Below are 11,648 nucleotides of genomic sequence, written 5' to 3' on the forward strand. Positions count from 1 at the left end.
TGCCATTCACAGATTGATGACGCAGTGCAGTGGTGCGACTGCGGTGACTGCTGGGGCCAGACTGAGTGTTTTTCGCGCTACACATTAACGCCTGTTCGCAGTGTGTTTTTTCCAGTGGGTCTTCAACCTTTTCAGTGGGTGTTTGCTTGCTCAGGGCTGCAGGGGTCCGCTGGAGCTTATCCCAGTCATGGGCCAAAGGAAGGAAGGGTACAATGTTTAAAATTCCCAATTCAGCTCACATGCATGTTTTTGGGCTGTGGGAGGAGGCCTGAGTAACACGTGAAGCCTTCATAAAAGACCCAAGGTCGGAATCGACCTCACAACCTTCTTGCTGTGAGGCAACTAACCACTGCACCACCGTGTCACCCACATTGAAATCAGCTCATGAGCAATTGGATTTGTTTTTTGGACGATGACTCCACTGGTTCATCAGACTGTGTCTCCACTGGGCCGTTTTTCATTTCCTAATTCTCATACAAACAACTTCTTGTTGTGGTCCAACTGTTGAGGTGAAGTTCAAAAACTCCCCTTGAAGTGGCAGCGCTGATGGGAACGGGCCAGTGTGCAATCAGGAAAAAAATACCACAAGTCAAAGAAAAATCTCAGTATTTAATAATTATATAGTTCTGTGCAATAATACAATGTACAAATAATTTCTACGTAGGCAGTACAATTCATGTCGTATTCAGAGGAGTTTCCACAAAATAATACATATACTATTAATACATTCAAAGTCTGTGAAGGTGCAGCAGTTCAGGGGGGTTTAAAGAGGCGCAGAGAGCGAAGCAGCTGATGCAGGTCAGATCATCCATGACTGGGCTGATTTGTAAAGTGTTTGGTTGCAGATGGAAAAGCTTTTGTGCAGGTTGAGAAAAGAAAAATGTTAAAAAAAAAGATGAAACCGTTATTTCAGTGAGCTCAAAGCACCTTAGAGTCGGCACTTTGCCAGCCTCCTGCCCCCAGCGCATATATATGTACTTTAATTAAAAAAAAGAGAATAATTTCATGTCAGTATAAACAGATTAGTTTTGTACTGCACATTTAAACTCATATCCATATTATAATATATTAATCATCTCATTAAACTTACCACAGAATCAACACAGTTACACTTAAACTTTCTCGGCAAACACACGTCTCTAAATAGCCGTTAAATTAATCGTTTTCCCCTCATCAAAAAGGCAACATGCTGTCTCAAGTTTTACAAGTCGTCCCCGCACAGTTTCCCCGAGTGTGACCCTCCACAACGAATTACGAGAAAACCCTGTGCAAAAATTCTCTGATCGATGTGAAAAACACCCGGGGGGAGGGGTGGTGTGTTGATCCTCAACGGGCCCCGTCACTGACGGGAACAGGGAACAATGTTTCCAGAAGAAACACTGAAAACACACACACACACACACACACACACACACACACACACACACGTGTGTAACTGCTGTCCTGCAAAAACATTTGGGTTTGGCCAACACCATTGTGTACTTAAACTAGAGAATGCAGATCTCGTCTGAAAATATTTGGTACGACAAAATGCAGTTATGTTATTATTGTAAAAAAACAGACAGAATGACTTCTCTCTCTTTTTTTAGGGGGACTTTCAAAAGACACCCAGGTCACAACATCACTCTTTTGTCACAATACATTCGTACCAAACACTGAAAATGTACAGTATCTAATTTAGTCCGTTTTTTAAACAGGTCACATGGATCCAACGACCTGATTGGACGACAGCTCGCGTTGGCCAACAGTTGGTCAGTGGCACCAGTCTGCCCCGTCAGTTTGGATTCGTTCGCTTCATTCAACCATCCTCTCGGTGAATCACACAGTCCCAACAGCGCCCCCATGGACAGTCTCTGCAACTGCGCCCTCCCTCCGTCATGTGTCCTTGTCGTCGGAGAGCAACGGCGACCGCCGCGGTGCCGGGACCTCCTCGTAAGGGGGCGGCGGGTTGTCAGGGCTCTGGCCGGACAGCAGGGGGCGCTGGCTGCCGTCTGACAGCGGCGGCGATGACGACGACTGGCGGCAGCCGCCGCCGCCGCCGCCGCCGCCCTGAGCCAGCAGGAGCTGCGTGGGGCCCGGCGCCGAGCAGGCCGGCAGCCGCTGGCCCCAGCTGCCGTACACGGCCTCCTCGTAGGACGGCAGGGAGACCGGCAGGCCGTCCACCATCAGGTCCAGCTGGTCCGAGGAGCGACGGCTGCTGGACACAGAGAGAGGAAAATAATACAACTCATTTAGAAAAAAAAAGAAAAGCGCATTTTATCCACTCTGTTTTGTTAAGTTAGGCAATTTAACACAAGACTGTGTCAGTCATTACTACTTTTAAAATGACCACTGTACACATTTTCAGACACCCTCTTCTTCTACGCTCTTTTGCTTGGTCAAAACTCACCTGTGTGATTGACAGGGATAAAGGCGGGACTTGATGACCAGGCAGGCCATGGTGGTCAGCAGGAAGATGGACACGCCCACCGCCGTGGTAGCCATGCTGGGCATGGCTTCGTTCCCTCCGTCGTCGAGGCTCCTGGGGGGGCCGTCTGCAGGGAGACGGAGGCAAAGGTTTGAAAGAGGAACACGGTGGCAGACGGCGAGTGTGTAAAAATCAGCTGGAGGAAGTGACCAACGCCTGAGCGTAGGCAAAACTTAAAAAAGGCAACATTTGCTGGTTTCGTTTCCACAAATGTGAAAGTAAGCTGCACTTGACTTTCTGCATTTTTTTTACCCCACTTTAAAGTATTTGTTTTTGCCCGTCATCTCCAGCAAAACTGGCCGGAAGAATCCAGTGAACCAACACGTGACGAAATCACACATGCCACATTTCTTTCTGTGCCGTCACGTTCAATGTAATTTTCCAGCCGCAGAACTCGAAGCGGGGCAAACAATCAGCCCTGCTGCACACCGATAGGAAAGAAACGGCAGCCTGTCAGCCTGTTTTTAATCCATTTCAGTGAAAACAGACTAGAAACGTCAGAGTATCAAAGACAAGCTCTGTGAGAAGCGGCTTTCATCTGGCGTCGCGGTTTCTCTCCGCCCGTGACAACACGGCAGACGGTTTCCATGAGGCGGAGACGTTGGCGTCTGATAAGAGGAAACGTCTATTCTAATGGTTGGTTTTTGAGGCTTTGGTTTCCTCCTTCTGCTCTCCGACTTCCTGGCGCTGCGGCGTTTCACTGAATGGTAAGAAGAGGAAGTTGGAACTGGCGTGAGGAAAGCTTCCGGCACCGGCCGCACTCGCATTAACTAGGCCAGGAGGCAACAAACGTGAGCTGCTGCTTTCAAACTGCGACAGCCAGACAAAGGACAAAATAAATATGAAGGTCAACTGGATTTTGCTGATTAAAATCAAGACAACACACTTGGCCGTGTTGGTTTTCGAAGATGTAACAACACTGCGTCACTCACGCTAAAGATGTGAATTGAAAAAAGTTTTTTTTTTTAATTCCCCCAAGTCAGACTTGATTACCAACCGTCTGCCAATTGAACCAGACGGATCATTGCTCATATCTAGCGTCAGCCATTATAAACTGTTTAAATATAGACAACTGAGACAGCAAAACATGACCTCATCAGTGACACACTGTCATAGAAACACTGGTTGACTCTCATAAAGCCCTCCGCTGTCACACTGACTCATCATTGGCCGCTGGAGATGTTTACCTGAGGACATGGGAATCTCACGGTCATATGACCTGCTTTTAGTGTCCGGACGAACACAGCCGGAGCGTCTGAGGCTCCGAGAGGAGGAGCACAACTTTGAGTCCAAGGACAGGACATTATTAAAGCGGCTAGCTGACCACCTGACCACCTGACCACCAGACCCTCAGACCATCTGACCACCAGACCACCAGACCACCAGACCATCTGACCTCCTGACCACCTGACCACTGGATCAGATGACTGATAAACAGACTTTTATTATGAGAAAGACTGATAGAAAACTGCATCACTGGCTGAATATCGTCAGAAGTGGGACAGTCACTGTTACTATCAATTGGGATGATTTTCTCATATATTCTAAACCATATCCGAAAAATGTTATTGTTTTTTGTCTGCAAATTATACAGCGATTGACTAATTACACCAAGGATTTATATTCCCCTCACACATTACAGCATGACAAATGGAGCTGCAGATTGGTAAAATATGGGCCTTGAAAACCAGTTGTCAGTAAAGTGGCCTTAGATTTACTTTCCCTTGTAGACTCCAGACCTTTATTGACATTATGCCAGAATCTCTGGGCTTACAACGAGAAAGAAAAAATAGAAATATACATGCCAGTTGTTTTTTTGTGCTTAATAGAAAATAAAGCACACATAAACATGTTTAAAAAGACATTGAATATCAAAAAAAGAAGATGTAAAACACCTCTATAAAATGCCCTATAGAAATGCTGAGATGTGTGTTGCGGTACCTTTGACGGGGATGCAGGAGGGGATGGGGGGCTGCCACTTCCCGTGGCGACACCTGGACACCCGCATCTTGTTGGCGATGTGGTAGCCCGACTCACAGAAGAAGTGGATGCTGCTCTTCTGGGGGAAACCCCGGCACGGCGACGGCTCGCAGCGGAAGCCGCCATGTTCGGGCACCAGGGGGTGAGTGCAGTTGCTCAGTCTGCCTGCACAAAACAGAGCAGAAGAAAAAAACAAAACGCTGCGATGAAGACAATGAAGGTGAATGATGGTAATTATTCATCCCTCAGTCTAGCCTCTACCTCATACGGTTGCCTTTAGTTTAATGCTTGACTGTTTTTTTCTCACACCTCCACCCTCCCTCCCTTCCTCCCTACCTCCCTCCCTCACTCTCTGCCTCAACACCGGGCTGTTTTCTTACAGCTTTGCAAAAACAGAAAATATCCCGGAGGAGGCACCTACTGTGCACTGAGCAATATCTTAGAAATACAGAGCGGCCCTGCAAAGAGCTGCCAGTCTTCTTGGCATTACTCAGTTACCATACTTCCATTTAGGCACCAAAAAAAACTAGCCTCTTAACTGCAATCGCATTCACACAACTACCTGTGTGCACATTTTCCTGGTAAACCAAATGACCGTGCAGGGAATCACCGCGGCCCACTTCCTCTATTTCATTTCCTCACAGACAAATGCTGCAGAACGCGAGTGCCCGCCGCCACCCACAAAGCTCGTCGACCCCGGCGGCGAGGTGTGAAGAGCAGGTCAAGTGTGAAGCTGGGAATCTGACGCTATGCTCGTCATTTCTGAGAAAACGCTCCGTCTTCATGCCACGGCGAGACCGAGGTTCGCGGGGTTGGCTGGTGCCATTACGATAGTCAAGCAGAAAACAGGAAGGAAACTGAAGTCACAAATGTATCTTGAGCAACATGCATGAAGGTCTAAAGTGAGAGAGCGAGAAAGGAAATCATTAGATTGCGAAAAAGAAGAAAATAAAGTGTTAACTCATCGAAAAATAGGAGAAAAAAGGAAACAGCAAGTGGCCTTCTCGTCATTTTCAGTGTGAGATTCGAGCGTGCGCGTCCATCTTCACCACCAGCTACATACATTTAACTGACAGATGGCCTGAGTTTTGGCCAAGAAAACTGTTTCTGTGTGTTTTGCACGATTATTTTGGGACAGATTTCTCCACTTTCAATTTGCCAATTTAGTCATTTCCAGCCAAGTGCTGCAATAAGGGAGAGAAACACGACGGGCTGAATCATCAGAGGGAGTGAGGCTGAGGCAGTTGTATGTGGAGGAGTGTGTGTGTGTGTGTGTGTGTGTTGGGGGGGGTACCTGCAATAAGAAGCGGTGAGGAGAGCAGGAGCAGGGCGCCGCACGCTAGACTGACTGGTCCCATGGATACAGGACAGGCCCGGACATCAAACGAGACTTCCTGCAGAGAACAAAAGAAAGAGACGAGGAGTCAGAAGAAAGACACACAGACCGAGCTGGAGGAGGAACATGTCCGGGCAGGTCACACCTGCACGGACACGCTCGTTATGTGCAGTACATCGGGGTTTTTTTTTTATCTCAGGGCGAAAGGTGATCTAGGTATCCGGCTGCTGACCGCTTTCACACACAGAGAGCAGGGAGGCGACGAAAAGGCCAGAGGCAGCGTCACCTCACACACACTTCGTTCACCTGCATTTAAGTTCACACCAAAACCTCCAAGTGTTACTTCTGCCATATGTGCAACACTGTGACTACCACAAGACAAGGAAACGTGCCTGGATGTCTGGATGTGTTTTAATGAGAGAACATACTGGGACGGCGTCACCGGCGCTGATCACCGGCGCTGATCACACGGGAAATGAACAGAACCACCAGCAAAGACGGCGACGACAGACCTGCTGCTGTGATGCTCTGGCACGGCGATTACTGTCACAGTCACTGTGTTTATTCATTACAATTCCACTGACTTGTCACCACTTTATTATAACAACACGTGTCTGTGGCTCACAAAAAATAGCGCTTTAACTTAAAACCGAACCACGTCTACTGGACGGCAACACCGGATATATTCACACTAGCTACGTTCCCATTACCCCTAGAATTGCACAAAAACTAAATATATATCGCAATAAAAAAAAAAACTGTTTATGGAAACAGCTAAGTTTTGAAAAACCTCTCAAATATCGGTAAAAGGTTTTTACGCTCTCATGAGGTCGTTTTTCTACCCATCGATATAGAAGTAAATCGCGAAAGTGTCATGGAAACACTTTTTCCGCTTTACATGTAACCGGACGTAATGTATGGGGGTCACATGACCAGTTCACTTTAAGTAAAAATGGCACGTTATGTTTGGACGGACGAAGAGACAGATGACTTAAATCCCGTGAGACAAGATTTTACGCGAATTACGTCCCAAGAGCTTCACACCATTCAATGGAAACACCTGCAAATTTCAAATGTACTTTGTGGAAATTTTAGAAACATCGATTTATTTTGCAAAAAACTAATGGAAATGCAGCTAATGATCAAGTCCTGACACATTTTTTTTCCTGAACCCACAGACTTGAATTTGTGTTCTTAAAGAATAGTAATAAACGTTTTTCTCACTTCTGCTCCTCTGTTCCTGAGAGGTCCAGGACACTGACCTGATTCTGCCTTGAGGTGGACCAGCAGTCAGCTGGTCACCTCGACAACAGGGGGGCAAAACACTTTCACATCTAGCAGCAACAAAACCTCAGCCGGGTTTAGTACCACAACACGGCCAACTTTTGCTCTGCATGACCCCCACCACACCCATCCACCAGTCTTTGCTTCCCGCCAGCAGGTGGAGGTGCCAGCAGAGCCCAGCAGAGCCCAGCAGAGCCCAGCAGAGCCCAGCAGACTGTGTGAAAATATGTGTACACAAGTGTGCGTGCATGTTTAGCTTTTGTTTTTTTTTCTTTTTTTTTTCTATCTTTTCTTTTCATTTCAGTAGCGGTGCCAGTCATCTCAGTAGCAGGAGCGGGAGCTCCCCCCACCCACCGCCTCGACATGGCAGTCACGCTCAGGTCGGCACACACACTCACACACACACAAGTTACAGCTGTTAGACACAAACACACACTCACACTAAGAGCTCCATCTTGCGCGACCACAATCTGCGTGGGAGCTCCACTTCTGAGTCACCACGCCGCTCTGTGATATTAGAACTTCTGCTCGAATGTTTTGTCAGGTCGCAAACAAGGAGGAGCAACACCCACTGGTTTAGAGCCATGAAAACCGCCCATCCACATTGCCATCTTTCTGCAGAAAGCGTTTCCGGTGGAGGCTTTCAGAGCCATCGAGCAGTGAGAAGATGGACGAGATACATGGGAAGCGGCAGCGAGTCCGGCTGTGGCTAAAGAGGTTTTGCAAGAACTGCTGCAAGAAAGTGCTGCAAGAGCGGCGCTGAGGGTATTTCTGAGAAGATGACGTTGGGGCTGTATTTGCTCTCCACAAGTAGGTGACATCCTGCTGATGTCGGCCGTCACAATCATAGGAAGCGTCGTGGTTAAATTAGTGGTCTGACTAAAGCGTAGCGTCTGCTTCTAAAGCAGTGCAATACATTAATACACACATCTGATGGACACTGTCCAATCAAGTTGAATGGATCCATGACTTCAATCTAAAGGTTATTACATGAAATCTCATCCAACCCATTTCATTCAGTTTTTGGCTGGGTGCATTGGGTAGTTAGGATCTCTCCCTTGTTAGATTGTTGCAGTAACAAGTCATCCGACGAGATGACTAGATGAAATTATACATGTCAGTCTTGTTAGATTTTTAAAAAGGAGGTCAGATAATGTATTTTGTGGCCTGCAGCTTCTCGTGGCGGCTGTGTGGACAGACACAACAGTCGTTTGTTTGAGGCAAACAAAAAGGAGGGGCTGCCCGGGACAGTCGAGTGGCCGACGACAGATAAATGCCCTGAAATCGCAAACGTGCGCGAGGGGGGGGGATCCCAGGAAACAACACATTCTGGGAAGCTGCCGCACCCTGCCATCCGCCAGATTATGGGAGGAGAACAGCACGGAGCCGAGAACAGAACCCAGAGGAGTGCCAGAGGTGCGCTGTGACTCAGCCACGGCGCCTTCACCCACTGAACCACATGTGTCTGGTTGATCAGTGGCTACGGAGGCGAACTTTGCTCTCTGGTGGTTATTTCCCTCTGTTATCAGAGCAAAAACATCCCTCCATGCGCTATTTTGGGAGCTCGTGAGGGTGTGCAGCGCGCTACAGTGTTGGCAGAACGTTGGCCAAGGGCCTTCTGCAGCGGCTGCACTGCCTGAGCGCCAGCTATGAGCTGATCATAGACTCTTCCTTTTCTCAGTCGATGAGCCTGATGATCCTTGATCTAGATTTAAGATTGATTTATAACAGGTTGAAAAAGAGGCACTTATCTTCTTCTGGAAGACTTCCACCCCACAGAGAAAACACTGCACAATAAAAGATTTCCATGACACCGTCTTGATGCAGAGTCACTCAAACACCTCAGTGAGTATATTTTCATTTACTGAAAACACATTTTCACAAACAACATATGAAGAGCAGTATTTACGCAATATTTTTCAGCAGGCTATTTTTATTTTTCTCGTTTACCTCCAACCCCAGGCTTTGTGTTAAGATTTGAACTGCCAGGTCACAGTGCCACAATGCAAAACGCGCAAGTGTTAAATGCTGATGATGCATTCCTGTACTCATTGTGCGTGTGTGCCCATGAGTGAGTGAGTGAGTGAGTCGAGGTTTTTTTTCGCCCGCTACTTTCGTAATGTGATGTAACAAACAAACGCCCCAAATGCTTCCATACACTTCAAATAGCAGAAGAATGTACTTTAAGTTATCATGGCTTGATAAACATCATCATTTTTATTCCTCCATAAACATCCAACATGTATATTTTCACATTTTTTTTTATTACTTGCGATGAACCCTGCTCCCCTCCTTCCTATCGGTGTGTGTGTGTGTGTGTGTGTGTGTGTGTGTGTGTGTGTGTGTGTGTGTGTGTGTGTGTGTGCAGACAATATACCTGTATATATGGGAGGCCAGGGGTTGGAATATGTTAGAGATACACAAGATGATATTATCAGCAGCAGAAGCCGAGTGCATGTGAGCCAACCGCGTTCACATCAACTCCTCTTCAAACGCCCCTACAGACTTCAGCCATGGCAACACATTCTCTCCTGCAGTAGCACCGTAGGCTGCATATCTGAATGACAGCACCGCCAAACCAAGCGTCATTTCAATGTTCGTGTAATAACTAACTGTCTGTGTGTGTGAGACAGTGACGGCTCAACTGCTCCGTTTCCATTGTCAGGAGTAGCCTCGTATATGTTTACGACACTCGCGCCGTAAAGTCACTGGCAATTTCACTTTTTCCACATAAACAGTAAATTGGCGCTTTCCAACCCTCACAGGCCTAAATGCTCGGAATAAACCCACTCATTCTTTTACGTACGGCGGCAAGTAAAGGTGCTTCGAATGCAAAAACGAACGGACACTAACCGGCAGCTCCCGGATTCTTCGCATTAAAGCCGTTCCGACGGACAAATGTCTCACCTGAGAGCCGAAGAAGAAGCCCCCGGCTGCGGCGGCTGATTGGGCAGCTTCCCGCGGCGGTTCTTCTGCCTCCTGAGGGCTTTCACGGGCGGGGACTCGAGGGGGTATGGGGGGGGGGGGAAGACCGACGAGCTAATAACTGGCTCCTGCCTCCGCAACAGGTACCTCTCGGTGCTGCCGCTGCCGCTGCTGCCGCTGTCGCCCTGACTCATTGATCAGCTGTGTTTGACACCCATATTATGAGCGTAAGCACCGCCCACCTGCGCGTTTCCATCGTATTCTGGGAGCGCACACGTACACAGGCAGCGCACAGACGCCGCGCAGGAAGAAGGAAGTGGAAAGTGACTGAAGGTGCAGTGTTTTTGACGAAAGTACTTCGAAAATAATTCGCTCTAGGTTGGCCCGTTTAAAAATGCCAAATGTGTGACATCCACTGCACACGTCTTTGTATTTAGCAGTTAGAAGGTGAGAAGTAATAAAGCACAAATACTTCCCTACTGTACTTTGGTAGATTTTTCAGGTTTTAATACTGTTTGTACACAAATATCTGCACTTTGTACTCCTTACTTTGGACATGCTAGTTACTTTTGTGTTTAACAGACACACATTCTTTTGAAAGTAATACACTGTTGCTTGAAGAGGAGCAATTGTGTATAAACTATAGTTTTGTTTTTGTTAAAAAATACAACTGGATCATATTTTAGAGTACCTCGGCTTGTCAACAAATGTATTGTTTCATTTATTGCAAAAACAAAGTCCTTTTTTTAAAAAAAAAACAAAACAAAAACTAAAGTACATGTTATAAGTTGTACTTTCTTTAACTTTAGCAAAGGAGTTGAGGCTGTTCACATTTTTTAAAAACAAGTTTCCATACACTTACTTGTGACTTACATAATGTGATCACTTTTGCCACCTCTGGTATTTAGTTACAAACATGTAACTAAGGGCAGGTGGACCACTTGAAAGGTGTCAGCTGCCACGTTTCCATTGTAGTGTGGGATGCAGATATGCTCACTACTTCGTGGCAACATCACAGCTGGTATTTCAAAGAAAAAACAATCACGATGAAGTGGGCCATTAGAAAACAATGATTAACATCAGCGTGGCCGTTGTCGGATGGACTTTGCTGATGACTGTAAAATGTTTGCAGAGGGACTCTGAAGTTACCGCCTTTCTTCATTCAGCCGGTGCTAAGGTCATGAAGTGAGTCAAGTGAGAAAAGCCTAATATGCAAGGAACATACATGAAAATAGTTCCTCTGTAACCTAATAAACTGTGTGTGTGTGTGTGTGTGTGTGTGTGTGTGTGTGTGATGTGCCACTACAAACTGACTATTGGCCCCATCTGAATTGTACATCGTCGTTGAAGAAAAATAATTACTTATGTACATCTTATGAAATAAAATAAATACATGTGTGAAGTTGCAGCCTCATGAACCACAGTCACAGCTGTCCTGTGGACTGTAACAGCTGCCATTGCACTTACAGAACAAACTCATGACTTGCATCTTGGTGGTGGTGGTGGTGGTGCTGCTGCTGCTGCTGCACATGCTTTGACTGAGGTGACTTGACGGAAGTTGCTGGGGCTACAGTGTATGATCTGATCTGGTTGTTATTAGTCAGTCATCTTTGACTGATAACTCTAAATTTGAGCTTCTTCTTATGCTTTTCTCTG

The 11,648-nt window shown here is 46.7% G+C and overlaps 1 protein-coding gene across 1 annotated transcript; it reads right to left on the reverse strand.

The window, feature by feature from the left end:
* Positions 1–589: 589 nt before the first annotated feature.
* On the reverse strand, positions 590–10,200 carry LOC142895454 (sushi domain-containing protein 6). Its single transcript, XM_076036522.1, has 5 exons — positions 9,975–10,200; positions 5,742–5,841; positions 4,409–4,612; positions 2,390–2,534; positions 590–2,197 (listed from the first exon to the last, which is right to left on the reverse strand). The coding sequence occupies exons 2-5, from the start codon at positions 5,803–5,805 to the stop codon at positions 1,876–1,878; spliced, it is 735 nt and encodes a 244-aa protein (XP_075892637.1). The 5' UTR covers positions 5,806–5,841; positions 9,975–10,200; the 3' UTR covers positions 590–1,875.
* Positions 10,201–11,648: the final 1,448 nt, after the last annotated feature.

This window comes from Nelusetta ayraudi, unplaced genomic scaffold, assembly GCF_046127955.1.
Source record: "Nelusetta ayraudi isolate G7.1 ecotype Tasmania unplaced genomic scaffold, CSIRO-AGI_Nayr_v1 ptg000048l, whole genome shotgun sequence".
Lineage (NCBI taxonomy): Eukaryota > Metazoa > Chordata > Actinopteri > Tetraodontiformes > Monacanthidae > Nelusetta > Nelusetta ayraudi.

Coding starts and splice junctions, on each gene's coding strand:
- LOC142895454 (XM_076036522.1), bottom strand. CDS start 5,805: ATGGGACCAGTCAGTCTAGCGTGCGGCGCCCTGCTCCTGCTCTCCTCA. Junction 4,613..5,741: donor CTCACCGCTTCTTATTGCAG/GTACCCCCCCCA, acceptor TGTTTTGTGCAG/GCAGACTGAGCAACTGCACT. Junction 2,198..2,389: donor TATCCCTGTCAATCACACAG/GTGAGTTTTGAC, acceptor CTCTGTGTCCAG/CAGCCGTCGCTCCTCGGACC.